Source organism: Astyanax mexicanus, chromosome 14 (genome assembly GCF_023375975.1).
Source record: "Astyanax mexicanus isolate ESR-SI-001 chromosome 14, AstMex3_surface, whole genome shotgun sequence".
In the NCBI taxonomy this organism is placed as follows: Eukaryota; Metazoa; Chordata; class Actinopteri; order Characiformes; family Acestrorhamphidae; genus Astyanax; species Astyanax mexicanus.
In genome coordinates this window covers 37735962-37759338 of record NC_064421.1, presented here as the reverse complement: position 1 = coordinate 37759338, position 23377 = coordinate 37735962, and the positions used below count along the sequence as shown (strand labels likewise).

At 40.7% G+C, this 23377-nt stretch overlaps 1 protein-coding gene across 2 annotated transcripts in view; it reads left to right on the top strand.

The window, feature by feature from the left end:
- spata17 (spermatogenesis associated 17) overlaps positions 1-23377 on the top strand; it is a 64157-nt gene that overhangs the window by 19291 nt on the left and 21489 nt on the right. Inside the window, exons 7-10 of one of the 2 annotated variants that reach the window (XR_002650310.2) lie at positions 3077-3256; positions 8346-8494; positions 18599-18734; positions 20883-20962. Coding sequence is in view for 1 of the 2 variants with exons in the window: in XM_007237296.4 (XP_007237358.3) it covers positions 3077-3256; positions 8346-8494; positions 18599-18734 (465 nt within the window). In the remaining variant the exon portion in view is untranslated. The remainder of the gene's footprint in view (positions 1-3076; positions 3257-8345; positions 8495-18598; positions 18735-20882; positions 20963-23377) is intronic. The other variant, XM_007237296.4, reaches the window with a different exon arrangement.

The window sequence follows — 23377 nt, the reverse complement described above, 5'->3', positions numbered from 1 at the left end:
TTATTCTAATAACAATAACTTTTCAAAAATTTAAATTTTAAACTTGCCAAAAATGCTCTCTCCTAAAACAGCAGATTGGATAAATCCATGTCATGGAACACTTTTATACTGGAACACCTTCCATCCCTGATAGAGCCAGAATATGGGCAGCATGTGTGCCACAGGTTAACAGTTCCATCTGGAATAAAAAAACATAATCTATACCCCACTCAGCAAATCATCGCAGCAGTTAGGAGGCAGGCATTGCGTATATATATAATTTTTCCTCAGAAGTCCCTTTGGCAATGGCGTGTCTTGGTAATGATGATGAAGTGCGGCGGTCGCTGTTGATTCAGCAGCAGTTGGGGGCAGACAGATATTTCATTTTGCAGGGTCTCCTTCATGCCTTTCTGCTCATTATGCTTTTTCCCCGGCCCTCCGATTCCACTGTCGCCTCCGCCACCCCTGCCCGCACCGTCGCCTGGTTCACAGCACGCCGCACGCCAGCCGTGCCACAGTGGCCAGGGCAAGAGGACACCAGTGCCAGCTGTCTGCAGTCGGTGGGCGGAAATCAAGAAATAATACGTAGCAGCTAATGGCTAATGGAGAACAGATGTGGGGGAGCAGCATGCTAGTGGGTCAGAATGGGTGGAGGGTGGCGAGTGAGCATGCTCAAAAAGGCTTGTTTGGCATCAGTGGTTATAGTGTTCTGTACATAATATTTCATGTCATGTTGTTATGCATCCATAATCTGTTTATTTCATTTTTACAGATTATGAACTTTTCATTTACAAATAACCACAAATAATCATATTTTTTGGGTATAATATGCAGAGCATTTGGTTTCCTAATTTATTGGATGTGAAAGGATGAAGAGTGAGAAGTGACTTTTCTATTTAACTCTTTAATGTGCCCATATCCTACAGTTCTTCTCTGTGTAATGGGTTTATAACCCCAAAACAATTCTAATTCAGTTACACTGGTATTAAACATGGGGGGTTTCATTTTTTTAATGACATTACAAAGACAGTGAAAAGCAGGCTGTTACTACATCAGCGGTGTCTGAAATATCCCTAAAATATTTTCATCACATTTCAGGGTACTTTTGCAATAACAATGTTTTTGGTGATGAATAAAAGCAAAAAACAAAAGGGTAAACTTAATTTATGACAAATATAACATTTTTAAACATTCAGTGGAAAATATCATAACATTATTTTGTAAACAACGGTAATAATAAAAATAATAATAATGTAACAAAAAAAATAATGTAACAAAAAATATATACCAAAATGCAAAAGCTCAGAAAATTTAGTGCATGCATATAAACTGCAAATTCTACAAAGCAAATTTATATACAAACCCTTAAAGCTTCCTAAACACTTTTTTAAAGAGTGAATACTGCCATTATTATAATACAGAAGTATTAAAAATCATTATAAATACATTGTGTACAATGTGATATGGCACACACCTTAATCTACAGATACATTTCTATGTATGGACTATGCAAATACCTTATACTTAATAATTAATTAAAGTGAAAAAATGTAAAAGTGAGAATAGTTTATTTTTCCATGTCATGGGCCTTTTAAAATAGTTTTACTCTTTTTTTTATCAAAACAGGAATCTTTTTGATCCTGCTCTGGAAGCTGAGTAAGGATGGCAATTGTAAACACGATGCACACAAAGCACATATGGACATGCGCATTATTCAGTGCAGATAAGAACTGCAGGAAAAGGTCAGGGGTTTAAACTGTTCACCTCAAACACAGCTCTCAAACCCATTCTCACACTGGAGAGACACAACTCTCTTCATGACTCTCTCTCTCCCTCTCTCTCTCCCTTTCTTCCACTCGTTTTCTTAACACACTCTCACTTTGCGTGTGTGTGTGTGCATGCTAGGCAACTTCTGTTCCCATACTCTGACCTTGTCTGAAGGAAATAGATGGGTCTCCCACGGTTCATCGTTAACCAGAGAAAATTCTGCCGGACAAAAGTGGCTGCACTGACATAGATGTAGTTCCCCGGTACGAGGGTCAACATCATTGCTCTTTTCCTGTGTCTGTGGTGAGCAGGGACTTTGCAGCGTACCCCCCATCACGCTGCAACTCGCGCCGCAGTGCATCGGGAGAAAAAGCCTCAATGAAGCCTCATTAGCAGGTTAACGTATTAGCATGATTAGCAGCTCCGCTTAAACAATGCTTTCTGCAGTTAAACACGCAGAGTCAGGAGGCCTGCGATCGCAGCCTGCCGCTCTCCGGCCTGATTTCAGCATCACCACACCTTCCAGCAGTTCCCTCCCTCCACCAAGCACCAGACTCAGGACCCGGCTCCTCAGCGCTTACGCTAACCAGAAGACGTGACAGGTGCTGAAGTGATAGATATCTGTCCGCTCACAGGGGGTGACGAGTGTAATTGTTTTGCCGAGGTTGAGTGATTAAAAGCGGGTTCATTTTATCGCTGGTGCATTCTCAGAGTGGGTTTTGCATGGTTACCTGTGATGAGGCAAGAGATGGGAGGTGGTCCGAACACAAGATGAGAAATGCAGAGAGAGGAGCACAGTGTTGAGAAAAATCTTGGACTGAAAAAACTTGAGAGACAGTAGTGTTGTGTTGATGCTTCTTCAGTCTTGAAGGTCAAACAGAGTGAATGTCATGAAATGTATTAAAATTTTTGTTTGTTTGTTATTTTTTTTTTTTTATTCAAACATTTTTTTTAGTTCTCTCAAACCTTGTACTAATGAAAATCAGAGGACACTAAGTTACAGACTACATTTTTTTATCTTCCAGCCTCACAAACATAAATAAAACGCAAAGTTTCATAGAAGCTTGAACAGCTAACTAAAATAGGCTGCATTTGCTGTTTTTTCAGTTTATATTTTTAAATTCTATTTATAAGACATGCTTTTTATTTTTCCAAGAATATTCAGAGATATTCATTTCTTACACTTCCAAAGTCCAAAATTTGTTTTGGTAGTTTTTTTTTTCTTATGCGACTATATCGTATTAGAGCTAATATTTTTAATAAAATTGAAAACTTGGACAAATGACTTGAAAATCACAAATACAATGTACATGTTTTGTGTCTTTTTCAGTGCCCAGGTGTGTTCAACTCACCATTTCGACAAGAGCCTGATGAGATGGAGCTGAGATTAAGAAGGGTTAAGCCAGTTCGGACCCAGTCTGCTCCCAAAGAACCATGGCATCTGAACCAACAGCCTCTCAGTCTCCAGTACAACAAAGACAAACTACCACCTATACACAAAACACCACAGGTAGAGTTTCACCAAGCGTATGCTAAGTTATTCTCTAACATGCCAAAAGTCATAGGACAAGAACTAGTATTGTGTCTCATGGAAGCTAAAGAGCATTGCACTCACCTGTGGGATATGTGGTCTTGTACATTAAATGTGCATGTGATATCTGCCAGGGTGGCTTGTCTCCAATTAAAACCAGATGTGGTCGGTCACCATCATCCCCACCCACCTGGCTGCTGTTCACTGTGTGTGGTAATATTAGCTTTCTGTGGTGTATTTCCGGTACACCTGACACTGTGGTTAGAGTAATGTTAAGTATTTGCTTTTACAACTTCAGAAATTAATTGTCCCATCCATCTTTTTTTATGTCAATTTTTATGTCGCTATTTTATGATTTTTGTATTGGTAGTATTAATAGCTTTATTAATACTAATAGCTCAACAGAATGAAGCTTAGCACTTTATCTCTAAGAAGTATAAGTGATATTGGTAATATAATCCATTTCCTGGATCAATGCATCACCATCAACTAGACAGCAATCCAGGAATGAAGGCAATTGGTTCCACTTATCAGAGTTCAGACTGCAGAAAATCATACTGGTTTCTCCAATCTGATCTGTTGAGATGACTGTCTGCACTGTTATTCGCAAATCAGATAAGGTTTACCTGTTGGGACATCCCAAACATCTTAGACCCCTCTCTTCTGTCTGAAATTAATAAGGTTGATTGTTGCATTGTTAGTCTGATGCATCAGACACAGAAAATTTTGATTTACGCTTCCTTAGCGTCCAGACTATAATGACAAATTTTAAATAACCACCAAATATGGTTTGGATAAGATTTGCTAAAATGAACTAAATCAATCTGGATGCAGCATATACATTCCAAAATGAAGCTTTTGGCATAGGCCTAGTGACTTTTCCAGATTAGCAATATATGCATGTCAGATTATAGTATTTTTTTGCAATCCATCACTTGCTTTTTGATGGCCTAGTTCTTGCACTCTCAGAACGTGTTATTGAAGTGCATACCCACACTCTGCATGCAGATGTGCTCAAGTAACAGTGTGTTTGCCAAGTCCCCTCCCGCAACTCCACTAATAAAACAAATGCGAGCAGATAGCAGAGTGTAGCGACAATTATCAGAGGAGATTCCAAGATAACGACGATTAAAGTGCAGATTTACAGCTCATATTAAATTGTTTTTGAATACTCGCCCGTGAGGAAGAATAACGTCATTAAGCATGCCTCCCCTCTCCCCTGGATCTCACCGAAGCATTTAGACAGACAGATAACCGGCGATAAGCCCGCCTGTCAACTCGGCCTGCTTTTTTATTCAGTGAATCTCATCAAGGGGGCTCTCAGCGAGGGAATACAGCAGCGTTTAAAAGCACTCCCCGATAAAGAATTTCTTTAAGTACTTCCAAATCTAGCATGTCATCTTGTCCAGCTGCAAGAAGGGATTTGATGATACGTATTTGCCATTTGTGTTATTTACGGTCCGTGACTTTTATGGTAACTGGTTCCTATTATTGGTTTCTATTAATGTAAAACATAAGTGAGCAGAAATGAGGCGTGAGTCATTTCTTTTTATTAGAGCCTGAGTTCTTCACCCTGGGCAGGCTCTGGCTCCAGCTGGGCCCGTTTAGTGGGGAAGTCATTATTAAGAGAAAAAAAGCCACCCATCTCAGACTGTGCAATAGATGAAGATGCAGTATTTATCTACATTTTACCCTTACAAAGACCCTGGACCAAACCAACACCCCCCACACCCCCCTTCCCTTTCTCTCACTTGCTTTTTTATTTTTTACCTTACTCGCCCAACTACCCCAGTGATAAGCATCGGGGAGTGATAGATTGATTATGTGTGCCATTTGGGGAAGCGAGGGGATTGGTCAGTGCCGGGTGCTGATCTGGGCCCGATAGTATCAAGGGCAGGGAGCATTTGCACCAGCATGAATTAAAAGCAACAATGTCTGAAGGTCACATTAACAAACAGAAAGCAGCAACAAAAGCACCAAACGTTCTTCAGCATGCATGTAGCTGCAGTATAAAGCAGGTTTGGTCAGCAAGAAGTGAGACGCTACTTAAGCTCACTGTTGCAAACACTAACTGTTTACATAAACTATGATTATATATTAAAATGAAAAAAAAAACATGAATACAGTTAGTTGAAGAAATATTTGGACAGTGACACAGTTAATGATTTGAGCTTTGTATGCCACCACTCTGGATTTAAAATAAAACTAATGAGATGTCACTAAAATGTAGAGTTTCAGATTTAATTCAAGGGTTCATCAAAAATATCCTATGAAGCATTTAAGAACTAGAACCATTTTTCTACAAAGCCTCATAATTTCAGTGGCTCATAACCCACTAACATCACACGTCTGTGATGCTTTTTCAGGCTTTTACTGCAATTGTCTTAAGTTGTTGCTTCAGATGGTTTGTGTTTTTTTCTGTCTTTAGTTTTGTCTTAAGTGAGTAAAATGATACTCAATTGCATTTAGATCTGGTGACTCGGCCACTGCAGAATATTCCACTTCTTTACTTTTAAGAACTCCTGGGTTGCTTTTGCAGTATGATTTGGGTCGCTGTCCATCTGTACTGTGAAGCACCATCTAATCAACCTTGCTGCATTTGGTTGAATCTGAGCAGAAAGTTGTACAATTCCTCCTTCTGCTTCTGTCTTCTATCTTCATCTTCAATAAACACTAGTGACCCAGGGCTTTTGGAAGCCATAACACCCATCCACCACCATGTTTTACAGAGAATGTGCTGAGCTTTTTGTGGATCTATTCCAAAACTTTTCCATACTTTCTTCTTCCCATCATTTTAGTACAGGTTGATCTTAGTTTCATCTGTCCAGTGATTGCTGTTCCAGAACTGGGCTGGCTTCTTTAGATGTGTTTCGGTAAAGTCTAACCTGGCCTTTCTTTTAATGATTTGCACTTGTGTTAAGGGGAACCCTCTGTATTTACTTTCATGAATTCTTCTTTTTATAGTAGATTTGGATACTGATACATTTCCTCTCTGGAGAGTTTTCGTCACTTGAGTGGATGTTGCAAAGTGTTTTTCTCCACCATGGAAAGGATTCTGTGATTATCCATCTCTGTTGGCTTCCATAGATGTCTTGCCTTTTTGAGTTCCTGAGTTTACCACTTCACTCTTTCTTCGTGCAGAATATACCAAACTCTTGATTTGGCCACTCCAAACATTTCCTCATGGACTTACTTATTTTTTCCGCTTCCAGTCAGAGACTCTTTAATTACATGTTGTGGGGTTCAAAGGAACAGCTTCCAAAAGTAGATACACCTCTACAAATAATTGTTTTTCTCTTCCTCATATTTGTTTTCTTTCACATACCTGTTCATATTGCCTTACATCTCTGCATATCTGTTTATATTCACCTCATATGTGTCTCACGTCTGTTCGTATTTGTCTCATGTCTGTCCATATTAGCCTCACATCTGTTTATCTATTCATATTCACCTCATATCTGTTTATATCTGTTTATTTTTGTCACACCTGCCTCCTATCTGTTTATACTGGCCCCATATCTGTTTATATCAGCCTCATATCTGTTTATATCAGCCTCATATCTGTTTATATCAGCCTCATATCTGTTTATATCAGCCTCATATCTGTTTATATCTGCCTCATATCTGTTTATATTGGCCCCATATCTGTTTATATCAGCCTCATATCTGTTTATATCTGCCTCATATCTGTTTATATCTGCCTCATATCTGTTTATATTTGCCCCATATCTGTTTATATCAGCCTCATATCTGTTTATATCTGCCTCATATCTGTTTATATCTGCCTCATATCTGTTTATATTTGCCCCATATCTGTTTATATCAGCCTCATATCTGTTTATATCAGCCTCATATCTGTTTATATCAGCCTCATATCTGTTTATATCAGCCTCATATCTGTTTATATCTGCCTCATATCTGTTTATATCTGCCTCATATCTGTTTATATCAGCCTCATATCTGTTTATATCTGCCTCATATCTGTTTATATCTATTCATATCCACCTCATATCTATTCATATCAGTCTCACATTTATTCATATGTATTTGTATCCGCCTCATATCTGTTTATATCAGTCTCACATCTATGCATATCTATTTATGTCCACCTCATATCTGTTCATATATGTTTATATCAGCCTCATATCTGTGTATATCTGCCAAATATCTGGTAATATCAATTCATATCCACCTCATATCTGTTCGTATCAGTCTGTTCATATTTGCTTTGTGTCTGTTTATATCTGTTTCATATGCATTCATATCAGTCTTATATCTGTTCATATCTGCATCATATCATATCTGTTCATATCTGCCTCATATCATATCTGTTCATATCTGCATCATATCATATCTGTTCATATCTGTCTCATATCATATCTGTTCATATCTGCATCATATCATATCTGTTCATATCTGCCTCATATCATATCTGTTCATATCTGTCTCATATCATATCTGTTCATATCTGCCTCATATCATATCTGTTTATATCTGCCTCATATCATATCTGTTCATATCTGCCTCATATCATATCTGTTCATATCTGCCTCATATCATATCTGTTTATATCTGCCTCGTGTCATATCTGTTCATATTAGCCTTATTTCTGTTCATATCTGCCTCATATTATATCTGTTCATATCTGCCTCATTTCATATCTGCTCATATCATATCTGTTCATATCTGCCTCATTTTATATCTGTTCATATCTGCCTCATATCATATATGTTCATATCTTTCTCATGCCATATCTGCTCATATCTGCTTCATATCATATCTGTTCATATCATCCTCATGTCATATCTGCTCATATTAGCTTCATATCTTTTCATATATGTCTAATATCATATGTTTATATCTGTCTCATATCATATCTGCTCATATTAGCCTCATATCTGTTCATATCAGGCTGTGGTTTCATGCAGAGCTCCAGCATTAGAGTCAGAGTGGTGGTAGAGTTTGCAGGAGCCTGGGGGCCAGTTGGCTGCCCGAGGGCCTCATCAATAAAAAGGCGGGCAGGCGTGGGCAATAAAACATTTACCTTATCCCTCCCTGTACCTGTCAGGGGCCCTTCCGGCCAGCTGTGGAGGTGCAGCAGCAGCGCTACCGGCCCCTGGAGCCCAGCCTGCGCGTGGCCACATCCATCACCGCCCTGGAGGAGGCCAGAGAGGAGCTTCGGCGCCAGGAATGGAGGACTCGCCTCATCGACCAGCCGTAAGTCACACACACACGCACACACACACTGAAGCAAACATAAACATACATGCATTGTTAGACCAAAGCATTCGTGTGTTGGGTGGGTGGGAAAACAATTCTAAAAGATGCAAACTAATATGTGAAATTTGATGTAAATAATGCCAGATGCATTATTATATTAAGTTAATAATGTTTGAATAATAAAAATATATATTATCATTTCAGCGTTATCTGATAACATTTGTTTAATTATTTAACATTTTAAAAATATGCAATTCGTTCTCTAATAATAGCTCTCCTCACTCTAATTTGCTGTAGCTTGTCACTTCACTTAACTTCCAATAACAAAGTTTTAAATCAGTTGCTCCTGACTGTTTCTCTGTTTCTTCCTCCTAAAGCTCAAAGGTGATGGAGTTTTTGCTTTGGCAGCACAGAGTCTCTAAAACAGCCTACCATTGGACATTAGGTCCGCCTCCTCCACAGTAGTTTTTATGTTATTTCATTCATTTAATTATTTATTTTTTTGCAGCAATTTCTGCAGTTTATACTCAAACCTGAGGCTTTTGTCTGAGATCTCCAAAAACGTGGCTAAAATTGTGAATTTTGAAGCTTTCAATATGTGTGATAGTTGTTGATATCTCAGTTCTCTACATTTTTTTACAGGAACACAATTCCTACAGAATGTCTCACAAAACTGACAATAAAATTACACAGAAGACAACCTTGTAGACCCTAACCTTGTAAACATTACATTTACTTTATTCTCTGACAGCAGTGTAATATAAACAACATAAAATAACAAAATAATAATAATGTTAATCCAGACAAATATCTGTATCAGCATTGACCCTCAATTCCCACATCGCTGTATACATATTTACTGTTAATATAAGACTTGGAAATCTGTTTCAGAGCATCCCTACTTCCTCCCGAATCAGTGTGTGTTCGGTTTACATTCAGATAACACAAATTACCCAGCATTTTATAAATGAAATCATTAAAAGCAGTCCTTGTTGTCTTTGAAGCTGAAAGATTTCATGCTCGGGTTAATGCTTCCAACACTATCCTCTCAATCCTCACAGCAGATGGTGAGCACTCTGAGGGGTCACGTCTAAACACGTTAGCTAGAAAACATCCCACACTTTCGGATAAAACACGGCATTGCCGTCTATTAATACCCACCACACTCAGATCCTCTGCTGCATTTTATCCTCACCAAAACACTATTAGCACTCCTCCCCAGAATATAATTATTACAGCGGATTATCATAATAACATTTTTTAAACAATATTACTCTAACAGTAGCATCTTGCTTTGAAAGGCCTTCTATTTATTTCAATTACAAGCGTAGTGTGAAGCGTTTATTAATCAGGACAGCCCCTTTTTTTGCGCCAACTTTAAACAGTAAATTAGCTAACCCCATTAACATGGCTCCTCCAAACAGCCTGTAATCGGAGAGGTAGTTACTGTGCAAATCGCTGCAAGTCGCTGCGCGGCACAGTGCGATTAGCCAGCGTTTGATCTGGCATCTGGCTCGCTCTCCTCTCACTCACTTCTGCTGGAATGTTTTAAAGAGCCACCTAAAAGTTGCCGCTCTGTTTTCCTCCAGCTTCTGATTAATTTCCTCTGTAAGTGAAGTCCACTCTGCCTCTCATGTAGATAATACTGCAGTAGATTAAACCAGCTGGATGATTCTGCTGTGGGCTAAACAAGAAAAGCTGCCTTGTGATTTAGCAGTGGCTGTAATTGGTTGGATTGTAAAGTTTTCACTTTTAGATTGGCCAGTTTAAACTGGTAAAAAGTCTGAAGAACCTCTAGACTTACTTTAGACCAGGGGTGTCCAAAGTCCAGCCCTGGACCCAATGTTGCCCGTGAAAAAAGTGGCCCTCAGCATTACGTTTTTGAATACATTAATAGTGGCCCACTTACACATTTCAGTTTTTTTTTTACTGTAAATGTCCAGTGCTCTGTTCTGAGCCATTCTTGGATGTTTGTAGCTGAGGGCTTTGGGTCATTATCTTGTTGAAGGACCCATGAGCTGCGTCTGAGACTTTAGTTCTTGACTTTAGGTCTTGACTCCAGGCCATTTCCTGATTCAGCTGATTTCTGTTAAGAAGTTTATGTGGTTTCTAAATTCAGTTTACTGTGTACAGGATTGTAATTGGTTCAGCTATTTTTACAGTTATTTAGTGTTCTACTTACAGTACACATGATATTTCATAGTGATATCATCCCATCACTCATCCCTGCTTTTTATGAGCCAGAGTTTGCTTATCATGCCTCCTGCTCTTAATGCAGAGTCATAAATGAAAAAGAGAGAATAAAAAAAAGAAAACACACACACACACACACACTGTACCGTTTGGTGGCTGCCTGGTGTCTTGTCACTGGGCACTGGTCCACGCTGCCAGAGGATCCCCTGCGAGAAGTCAAACTTGCCTTAATGGCTTCGAATGAATAAAAACTAGCCTATTAAAATGCAATTCGGTGGCAATGAAAGCAGTAAGTGAAACAGCCGGCTAACAGCAGCAGCATTGTGTATTCGGGGACTTCGGGGCCACATTAATTTCTGCTTTGCGATGTCCGTCCCACGTGCACATTAGCATGGCTTGCACTGTAATCTGTCTTGCAGGAGAGGCTGGCGTCTCTGGTGGGGAAGGATGTGTGTGTGTGTGCAGGACCAGCCCATTATTTAAAGGGCCAGCGTTGCGTTTGAAGCTAACTTTTTTCCTCCACCCTGTTGAAAAACTCTGCTATTACTTCTTGTTTATTAGTCTGTTGGCATGATACTCATCTCCCTAGTTGTCACATATAGGCCTGGGGATTCTCCTCCCAACCACCAGAGGTCACTCTCACCAGAATACTGAATGTGGTTCTGCATTAGGCGGCCATTTTGTCTTTGTCCTTGAGCCTTTATAAGGGCAAGCTTGTGTGTGACTCTTTGCAAGGTCTTGTATGTATCTCAGTTAATGTTTGCTGCAAGTCTGAGCCTGGATTTTGTTTATATTTATCTGATCTATCGTGTTTCTGAACTTTTGGACTGTGTTTTGGATTTTTGCCTTTGGATTACCCGCTTTTGTACTTTTGCTGTGTGTTATATTAAACCTGCACTTGGATCCTATAAACCTGGTCTGCTGGGTCTTTCATGACAGAAGACCTTGCCTCTCATGGATCCAGCAGGTTTAGAAGAGCAACTAGCCCGCCAGGAACAAAGACTTGATGAACTGGTTCAGCTAGTTCAAGCTGCTCTACGACCATCTCCACCTACTGAACAACTGGACTCTACAGCCAGCAATGATCCAAGCCAACTTTCATCTGCCTCTAACCCCCCTATTGCTGATCCTGGATCCTCTACTGTTTTTATTGCGGTTCCTGAAAGGTATGATGGCTCTCCTGATCATTGCAAAGGCTTTCTAATGCAGTGCACTCTTTATATAAACCACCATCCAGCCCAGTTCCAGTCTGAGGTTGACAAGATACATTTTGTGCTTTCTCTACTAACTGGAAGAGCTAAGGAGTGGGCCACTGCTCTATGGACTAACAATAGTGATGTGTTGCATTCAGAAAGTCGTTTTTATGCTCTTTTTAAATCAGTTTTTGATCATCCTGCTGCTGGACGTGATGTTGGATCACTTCTTTGTGATTTAAAGCAGGGGTCTAAATCTGCTGCAGAGTACGCTCTCGAATTCAGAACTTTAGCTGCTGGTAGTGGCTGGAGTGAGCCAGCCTTGCTGACCATGTACCGCAGAGGATTGCGCCGAGATCTTCAGGCCGAGTTGGTGTGTCGGGGAGACGCCATGTCATTGGACCAGTTTATCCAGACGTCTATTGCCCTGGACAGTCTTCTGTGTGAAAGAAGAAGACTCCGAAATACTCAAATGGTATACCCATTTCCTGTACCCTCTAGTTCAGAGCCTGAGCCCATGCAAATTGGAAGGGCTCACCTGTCCTTAGAGGAACGGCAGCGGAGACTGCGAGACCGGCTTTGTCTGTACTGTGGCCAAGCAGGCCATATGCGTTCTTCCTGCCCTGTACGTCCCAGCTCTGCTGGGACGTCAGAGGTGAGTGAAAAAATTTCTTGCCTATTTGAAAACAAACAAATGCTATTACGTGTCAGTGTTTGGTGGTGTTCAGAATCTTTTTCTCTTTCAGCGCTAGTCGATTCTGGAGCAGCTGGTAATTTCATGGACATTGGACTGGCTCGAAAACTTCAGATTCCACTCAACACCTGTCACACTCCTCTGAGGATCAAGGCCCTGGATGGACGTCCACTGGGTGATGGCTCAGTCACCAAAACTACAACAAACCTGAAACTCAAAGTAGGTCTGTTCCATGAGGAAACTCTAACCTTTTTTGCCATAGACTCTCCTGACCATCCCATCATACTAGGCTTCCCCTGGCTTTCCAAACATGACCCCTCAATCTCCTGGAGAAACTGTGACATTGTAAAATGGAGCGACTTTTGTTTAGCTAATTGTTTATCTCTACCTTGTTTTTCCACAAAAATTGAAAGCCCTCATGTTGACACCACAGACTCCATTCCCCCTGAGTATCTTGATCTAGCAGAGGTATTTAGTAAGAGTAAGGCCTCTCAATTACCCCCACATAGACCATGGGACTGTGCTATAGAGCTTCTGCCAGACACCTGCCCACCAAAAAGCAGGATATATCCCCTCTCTCAGCCAGAGACGATAGCTCTAGAAAGTTACATTGACGAAGCTCTTAAGTTGGGCTATATCAGGCCATCCACTTCTCCTGCAGCTGCAGGTTTTTTCTTTGTAGAAAAGAAAGATGGTGGATTAAGGCCTTGCATTGACTATAGAGGCCTAAATGCTGTAACAGTTAAGTACCGTTATCCTCTCCCTTTGGTGCCAGCAGCCCTTGAGCAGTTACGTCATGCCAAAATTTTCACCAAGTTAGATTTGCGCAGCGCCTACAATTTAATACGTATACGCAAGGGGGACGAATGGAAAACAGCTTTTATCACCACAAGAGGTCATTATGAGTATCTAGTTATGCCATATGGTCTCTCGGGCGCCCCCTCAGTTTTTCAGGCTTTTGTTAATGAGGTTTTGAGGGACATGATTGATCGATGGGTCATTATATATATCGATGACATCTTAATCTACTCCGCTACCCTGTCTGAACACATCAATCACGTCAAGCAAGTTCTGCAAAGGCTCCTGCAACATAGCTTGTTTGTCAAGGCAGAAAAATGTGAATTTCACAAGGACCAGATTTCTTTCCTTGGATATAACATTGATGCCAATGGTGTAAGCATGGATCAAACGAAGGTCAGTGCAGTAATCGACTGGCCTCAACCTAAAAATGTCAAGGAATTGCAGCGTTTTTTGGGGTTTTCAAATTTTTATCGAAGATTTATTCGTGGTTTCAGTTCTGTTGCAGCCCCCCTGACGTCTTTGCTGAGAGGACAACAGAAAACTCTGAAGTGGACTGAGGAAGCCTCTGCTGCCTTCACTGCTCTGAAAAAACATTTTGTCTCTGCACCAGTTCTTCGGCACCCAGATCCATCTCTCCCATTCGTGGTCGAAGTGGATGCTTCTGAAACCGGAGTGGGAGCGGTGTTATCTCAACACTCAGGTATGCCACCCAAATTACATCCATGTGCCTTTTTTTCTCGGAAACTAACCCAGGCAGAAAGAAACTATGATGTAGGCAACAGAGAACTGTTATCCATGAAGGCAGCATTTGAGGAATGGCGGCACTGGTTGGAGGGTGCTCAACATCCATTCCTGGTGTTGACGGATCACCGTAATTTGGAATACCTGAAGACAGCCAAACGACTAAATTCACGGCAGGCCAGGTGGGCTTTATTTTTCACTCGCTTTGATTTCACAGTGACATACAGGCCAGGCTCTAAGAATACCAAAGCTGATGCTCTCTCTCGAATCCATGGACCTGAACCCGTCCAGAAAAATGAGAACATTCTTCCCTCCTCCATTGTCATAGCTCCTATACAGTGGGACATTATGGATGAAGTTCTACAGGCACAGCAAACCGACCCCAGTCCAAGCACCTGTCCAGCTGAAAAGACGTACGTCCCTTCCAGTGTGCGCAATCATCTTTTACACTGGATCCACACCACCCCGAGCTCTGGACACCCCGGCATTCAACGTATGACCGATCTGGTAAGCAACAAATTTTGGTGGCCATCTCTGAGGAATGATGTCAAAAATTTTGTCAATGACTGTTCTGTTTGTGCTCAATCTAAATCTCCTAGGCAACTTCCAGCTGGCCATCTGGAACCCTTGCCTATCCCTAACCGACCTTGGTCACATATAGGTATTGACTTTATTACGGATCTGCCAGCCTCTCAGGGTTTTACTACCATTTTGGTTATCATTGATAGATTTTCTAAAGCATGTCGCCTTGTTCCTATGACCAAATTACCTACTGCTTGGCAAACAGCTGAGGCCCTTTTTCAGTATGTATTCCGTTACTATGGTTTGCCAGAGGACATTGTCTCTGATCGTGGCACTCAGTTTACGTCTCATGTCTGGAAAGCATTCTGCTCATGTCTCAACATCAATGTCAGCCTGACCTCTGGGTATCATCCTCAAGCTAATGGACAGGTCGAACGCCTCAACCAAGAAATTGGTAGGTTCCTGCGCTCATATTGCAGTAGGTCACAAAATGATTGGAGCCGCTACTTGCCATGGGCCGAATATGCTCAAAACTCCTTAAGACATTCTTCTACTGGTCTAACACCTTTCCAGTGCATTCTAGGTTTCCAGCCACCATTCTTTCCATGGACAGGGGAACCAAGCAATGTGCCGGCAGTTAATGACTGGATGCGGAGAAGTGCACAAACCTGGGAGGAGGCCCATGTCCGCCTACAGAGGGCGGTGCGCCGCCAGAAGTTTCACGCTGACAAACACAGAAGGACAGCTCCCACCTTGTCTCCAGGCCAGATGGTGTGGCTTTCCACCCGGGACCTCAGGCTCAAGCTTCCATCCAAGAAGTTAAGTCCTCGTTTTATAGGTCCATTTAAGGTGTTAAGGCAAATATGCCCTGTATCTTATCGTCTAGACTTGCCAGCTACATATCGCATTTCGCCTACATTCCATGTCTCTCTGTTAAAACCTGTTTCCTCTAACTCCCAGGTCCCCGGGCATGTGTCGGAGCCTCCTCCCCCTCTTGATGTGGAGGGCTCTCCTGCTTACAGTGTGAGGGCGCTCTTGGATTCCAGGCGCCGTGGCCGGCGGATGTTCTATCTGGTGGACTGGGAGGGGTACGGTCCTGAGGAGCGCTCTTGGGTATCCGCTGACGACGTCTTGGATCCGTCTTTGATCACGGATTACCACTTGGCAAACCCAGGTCGTCCTGCTCCCAGGCCCAGAGGTCGACCCCGGCGCCGGGGTGTTTTGGCGTCGGGAGCCGCCCGTCAGGGGGGGGGTTCTGTCACATATAGGCCTGGGGATTCTCCTCCCAACCACCAGAGGTCACTCTCACCAGAATACTGAATGTGGTTCTGCATTAGGCGGCCATTTTGTCTTTGTCCTTGAGCCTTTATAAGGGCAAGCTTGTGTGTGATTCTTTGCAAGGTCTTGTATGTATCTCAGTTAATGTTTGCTGCAAGTCTGAGCCTGGATTTTGTTTATATTTATCTGATCTATCGTGTTTCTGAACTTTTGGACTGTGTTTTGGATTTTTGCCTTTGGATTACCCGCTTTTGTACTTTTGCTGTGTGTTATATTAAACCTGCACTTGGATCCTATAAACCTGGTCTGCTGGGTCTTTCATGACACTAGTAAATAATGCCCTCATTTTTTTGTTGATGATTTTTGCTGCTCAGGGAGAAGAGCGGCTCTAGAACACTGACTCTTATTTTGGTGCTTTACGTTTTTCTTACCTGTCCCCCATGTGCGATTAACCATAGCAGAAAAAAGGCAACTTAGAGATATTTATATGCCAGGAATAATTTATTAAAAGCTTCGACTTTAACTTTTTTAACTTTTTTACAAGGTGCTTTAGTAGATGTTTGCTCTTTTATTAATTTTTTTCCTCACTCAAACACAATGCTATGTTGGCACATTCTGTATTTGTAGGGCTTCGTATAAACGCTCTCACGCCAGATGGAACTATTATTAGTACATTTTCCATACGGCTCTGCTTTGATTGCAGACGGATTCCCACCTGCGCTCGCGGTCATATCATCATAAAAAGCGATGAATATGACAAGCGGCAGGAATAAAAAAGGCCTTTTATTGCAGATCAGGCTTGCAGAAAGTGCCAGGACTGTTGGTTGTTTGTTTGTTTTGTGATGAGCCAAGCCAATGCCCAGAGGACGTTTAACCGGGCTCGTTCAGACACCTCTTGTACTGCGGCGGATAAATCTTCCTCCAGGCAACGTGTCTTGGGTGCAATTTACAAAATCAACCTCACTGTAATTAACATCTGGCATTTTTCCTAAGTAACAGCCATTTGCATTGAACAAGTGCCCAACAAACACACGGACGACTCAAAACGGCCCACAAGAAAAGCTGCAATTAAGTAGCTATAGTGATCTGGACCTGGACCGAGCCGCGGTTCCCGGGGAGGAGTGAGCAGACATGATGGTGTATAAGTGTGATGTGCGCCGTGCGATGAAAGACTTAAAACATTAACCATGAGTGGATGCACTAGCTATGACCAGAGGGTCTCACCACAAACTCAGATTAAATTCCTACTGTGAGGCTTAATGAAACATGCAGACTGTGGAGATTTCATCCAGACTGTATTTTCATTGATTTGCGATGTTTGTCTGAAATGCTGCAGTTTTTAAAACTTATTTAAAGAAATGTCTTCATTTATTTATTCATTGATTTGAACAAATTGTAATTGTATACGGCGTAATGTTATTACATACATCACCCAACACATTGGTCATAAGTTCAAGTGTTTTCTGTGCGTTTTCCAACTGATGCCAGCACTCATCAGCACTCAAACCTTATAGGTGGTTGAACCACATCTGGAGTCAAATATCAGTATATTCATTAATTATTTAAATAAATATATATATTTTTACACATTTTTTTTTCTTCAAAAACTCACTCCCACTATCTCTATTATAGAAAAATATAATCATCATTCACATTATATTCTATATTGTAAGACAGTGGAACCAAACATTTTTGGACAAATTAAAGCACCAGTGTGTATTATTTTGTTTCTAAACTGACAGCAGAAGTAGAGTGGAGAGTGGAGAAGAGACAAAATATTGTGTTTTATGGTACCGGTGTGCTGGAGCGAGTATCCCTGCTAAGCCTAATATATTCATTCTAAAAACTGGGGTGTCAGTCGTTTTTCTGACCACGCCACGTGTCTTAGAGCTCAGTAGCTCATTCCCTCATAGTACAAAAAGGAGTGAAGTTTCTCACTGAGACACTCTCCCCCTCTCTCTGACTGAACATAACCTGAAATCAGATTCATCCGCTCTGAAAGGAGACCGCATCACACCCACCCAGTTTAAAATGATTCTTCCGCATGCTCGGTGCAATTACCAATTCTCAACAGAAAGGGCCCTAATCCCAAAACTTACAGACATTAGCTAGCTATAACAAAAACTACTTCATAGCTTATCATATCAGTCACACAATAAAAAAATCATAATAAGTGCTGTTTTTAGTATTTTACTATTTTATTAATATATTTATTTAATAAAAATAAAAATACTTTTTGTATAGGTTTGTAGACTTGTCAGTTATGACTCTTTGTTGCTGCATGAAAAAAAGCAGTATAACAGACATGTTGTAATTGTGTACCTCAGCTGCTGTGTATTATTTTAACTAATGTCTTCAGGTGCTGTTAATTAACACTGATAATTAACCCGTTATCTGATTTATTATTGTGACCCAGCACAGTCTGGCAGCTGAGCTACACATAACTACCTAAAAACTACCCAGCACTTTTCAAATATTAACCACCAGCCTAAACCCTGCATTTAGATCATGAGTGGGTTATATGGTGGCGTATAAGATTTAAGGTGGATTATCAGATTTTAGGTAGTTATACGTTTATTATAAGTTTTTTAGATGTGGTCGCAGTGTAGAAATTAAATATTTCTACATATTTTCAGCTTTGCTGAATGGTGGGGTTTTCTTTGTTCCTTGGCTTTACAGGTTTGTGCCGTTCTCAAAGGCACAGCGAAACAGAAGATACGAGTCTCTGCTCCACACAGCCTCTCCATATCAACAGGAGGAGTACGGGAAGAAGCACTTCCGAGAGGAGGACCAGGACCAGCTAAAGGGGAAACAGGTACAGATACAGTATCTCCATCACACAGAGAAAATAATATTCCAGGTATATTCTGGTATATTTCGTTTATCCAAGGAAAATACTTAAGTAAAAAATCTCTCGGACCATTACCTAATGAAAGGAAATCGATAAAAGCCAAATAAAAGTATTTTAATAATAATAATAATAATAATAATAATAATAATACAATTTATTTAAAGGCGCATTTTAGGACTCTCAAGGTCACCGTACTTAACATGTATTTCTTGAAATTGTGGGGAAAAATGTTTTTTACCATCAATAATCACAAGTTAGACTTAGGCTATATTTATCTGTTTGACAAATTTATATTAGCTGGTGCTTAGCCTTTAAAAGCCAGTTTTACTCTTTTAAAAAGTGTGAACTTCCCACAGAAAAACTGTCCCTGAACACTGGCCCTCACTCTCTCTCTCTCTCTCGCTTGCTCAGATGTGAAACATTGCTGTTTGCTCCTACAGTACATTTAGTTTTTTCCTGTTTCTGAACTTCTGAATTGGAACATATTTGTGGCACTCCTGCTTGATAAATTATTAGGAGTGTGCTGTATAGCTCAATAATAATAATAATTAAAAAATCTGTTTTTTGTGAGGTTAAGGTAAGGTTTTAGTTTATTATATTATATTATATATATTATAAGTATATGTTTTATGCAACACTTAAAGGAATCATTAGAGGAAAATCTATACTTGTTTTATTTTTAAGGGGTTAGGAGGATTTCCCTTTAAAATAACACTTAAGACATTTTTGCATAGCACACTTATCTCCAAGAGATTGTTAAGGGCAATCCTAAAGGGGGAATTCTATCTAAGGTCTCTTATTCAGCTAACCACTGACCTGTTTTTACATTTACTCCATATGTGCCCAACATGGCATGACTCGGCAGGGAAAAGCCTGCATCCCATTCCAATTCCATGTCACAAATTTGTCAAATCTGACAGCAATTTAATAAAAACACACAGGAAAATGAGGGGAAGACACTCAACCCAGCACCCCGAGGCCTCGCATTAGGTAATTGACTGTGTCTTTGCTGAAGGCCGTTCATGGATGAGAGTTCTTTATTGGCTCTTACCAGCAGGCACTGCCCTCTGCATCCAGTGCAATTGCCCGGAAATACCTCCTCCTGGAATAAAGTAAATATAAGAGCCATCACAGCTGACACTGTGCAGATCAGCACATTTACTGTCAAATATATTCAGCAACACTGTACATTAGACACTGCACTACATCAGAACCAACCTTGTACTGTACATACAATCATCGGCCATTACATTCAGCTGTGTAGACGCATGCTGTAGTTTTACACAGGGCTAATAGCATTCCGGCACCATGCTGGATCTCCAGCATTCTAAAGCTATTAAAAAAAAATCCCCCAAAATGTGTACAGATCAGAGACCTTACAAACCTTTTTTTACAGTCGCTGTGTCTTCTCGTCCAGCTTTGAATAGCAGCGGTATTTTTTTCCTCCTGCACTATTTAACAGGATGTTCACTGATTTTCAGACTCCCTTAATCATATTTACCGAGCTTCAGCACCACTAACATTAGCACAGCTAACATATGTGGACATTCCTCTGCTGTTTACTGCTGCACAGAGCTCCGTGTGTGATCCTTCCACCGTGCTGATTACTAGAGCTCAGCTACAGCAGCTGCATTTAGACTGAGGAGTAGTTTTTACACCGCAGATTGTTTCTTTATGATCAGCACATCTCTGAACTACACAATAATATATATATAACGTTAACTGAGCTTCATTCTGAAGAAGAAAAGGGGTCAGGTTCTCCACTCAGACCCACATTGTGGGATATTTGCATTAAACTACTCACCAACACACACTGCTGGTAGTCCTCACTGGTAATAATGTAAATAAATACTGAATTAATTGATGTTAATGTTGAGTTTATTTCATATTTAACTAAAGCGGAATTGTAGTAATAAGCTTTAGTAAGTCAAATTGGGGGGAGAGTCTTAGAGAGTGCCTATGTTTCGGAAAAAAAAAATCCAGATTTGACACATATCAATAATGTTTCACAAACAAAAACAAAACAATATATGGTGATGTAGATATTGTGGTGGGAATTTTTGGGGGACACAGTGAAGATGCTGAGTTAGGATTTGACGTTCCTCTGTCCAGGCCGATCATGTCACACCACGCTAACACAGCTCATCCCGTGCTGCCACCACACAGTGCCCCTCCGACTCTGCCCGAGACAGGTTGGTACTGCAGGGGTGTGAAACTCGTCCTGCTGGTGTTTGACAGTAATGAAGGATCAGCGTAACGAGCGTGTATGTGATTAGCATAATTGATGCAGCTGAGGATGTCACATTGAGGATTATCACTGATCCATACATAGTGGGAAGACCCCCACCCTCAGGGGTTATGCCCGACCCAGAGAGGTCCCTCGTCCCACTGACAGCCACACACACTTACACACACTCTTATGATAAATTAATTACAGTACTTCATCCACTGCCTTTAAATTGTATTTTAGTCTGGGAATTATAGCAGCGGCCAGATTTCACCAAGAACAGTAAAAACAGGGCTGAAGTGAAAAGTTGAATGCTGAAGTTCTGCACAGACTGAATACCCAGCAGCTACTGTAGCACTGTGCTAAACTTAGATTTTTGTGTGTAATGAAGTAGAGAAGTTTATATCCTGAAAGAAATACTGAATGGTTCTGACTTTAAGTGGATTCCATATTCATCCACTTGCTTGGCAGTTTCTACATGGTTGCTATGGTATTCTAGGGGGTCTCAGTAGTTTTAGTCACTGGTTGTAGTTGTTAGATGGTTACAATTATGTCCCAGTTGTATGCAAAGGTGTTGCCAGGTTGTTGCTAGGTGATTGCTACGCTATCTCAGGTGGTCGCTAAAACATTTCCAAGTAGTTACTTGGTGGTTGCTATGATGTTGCTATGGTATCCCAGATGAATGCTAAGTGCATGTTAATTAGCTGCTAATCTGTTGGTATGGTATTGCTGAGTTGGTTGCTTTGATATGCTATGATGTTCCATGTGCTTACTGTGAAGTTGCTAAGTGATTTCTAGGCAGTTGATATGAAATTCAGGTTTTTTGCTTTGGTGTTCCTAAATGGTTGCAGTGGTATCCATGGTGGTTTCTATTGTGTTGCCAAGTATTTACTAGTTGAATACTCTGATAGTCATCACAATGTTGCTTAGTAGTTGCTATGTTGTCTCAGATGGTTGTTTAGATGTTAGGACTGTATTTTGTAACATCAATACATATGAAGGGTGCCATAATTGTGAAAAGGTGGAAAAAACATATATCAGTTGCAGTCTTGAAACTATTTTAAAAAAGGAAGGAAAAACAAAGAGATTAGGAGAATTGTGTTATACTAGTGAAGTCAGATATTGGGAGGGGCCTGATCCAGGGAAGGCAGGGACCAGCACCAAACCATGACCAATTTAAAGATGCTTTATTGCACTTCTGGCTTCTTGCTTCTGGGCTAACCCAGCAGCAGTCAGGCTGCGAAATACAGAGCATGCATCTAAAAGTTAAAGAAACATATGGAGAAAGTAATATTATAGAATTTTACAGTAACATGACTCAAATTCAGAGGCGCTAGGAAGGTAGATCATCAACATGATTTTATGATAGTATTTTAAGCCAGAAAATGCACATAATGTTGCTTTGAAGACAGCAGAGTTAAGAGGCAAATAAACGCTTAAAACTTAGGCCTTATTTGCTTTACACGATACACTCACTGATCAAGCCAGTGCCGCTGTCACATGAGGATGGAGAAACTGCTACACCACTGGTTTAACTGGGACTAACAAACTAATACTGAAAAGAATCATTCAGAATGTTTTAGAATTTAAAACATGCAAACTACAGCGTCTAAATATCGACATCAAATTATATCAAATTACATTTCAAAAAGGACTTAAATAAAGGCTCCTCGCTGACTGTAATTAAGGCAAGCAGCTCACACAGAGAGCAGAGATACGTCTTCTCTTTCAGCAGATTACCCTCCAACCCTCACCAAAGCCCCGTCTGATCAAACGCCTGAGCAAATCCCCTCACTGTCTCCACTGCTCACTCTTTTATCATTGTGTGTGTGTGTGCGTGTGTGTGTGTGTGAATGGGTGGTGTACTGGTGCAGCTATAAACAAGCAATGTAGTCAAAGAAATGGCCTTTAACCCAGGTCGTACAAACACCTAGCCACCTAGTTACATTCCAGAAGTATAAATGGATTTAATCAGTGTTCAGATTAAAGTACGTTGTCTGGGTTTTTTTTATTCTACTATTATACACACTGGCTATAGCATTTATACATAACTGCTAGGTGGTATTGCTGAGTGGTTGTTTGGTGGTTACTATGTTGTTGAAAGGTTGCTGCTGTGATTTCTCAGATGAATGATGCTATGAAGAGGTTGCTACGCAGCCGATATGGCATCCCAGGTATTTTCCATGGTGTTAGTTAGTTATGGAAAGATGAAACGATTTTCAGCCAAAATCCGTGATCTGCCAATCTGCTGATATTTCTCTAAATTATCCAACCCGATTCAGGAGTTAAGGTTTACACAGCAGTTCAGTGTATCACAGTGAATCACTGTTGAGGCAGTTTGATCTTAAGAAGCTTCAGTTCTTCATCTATCCACAGGATG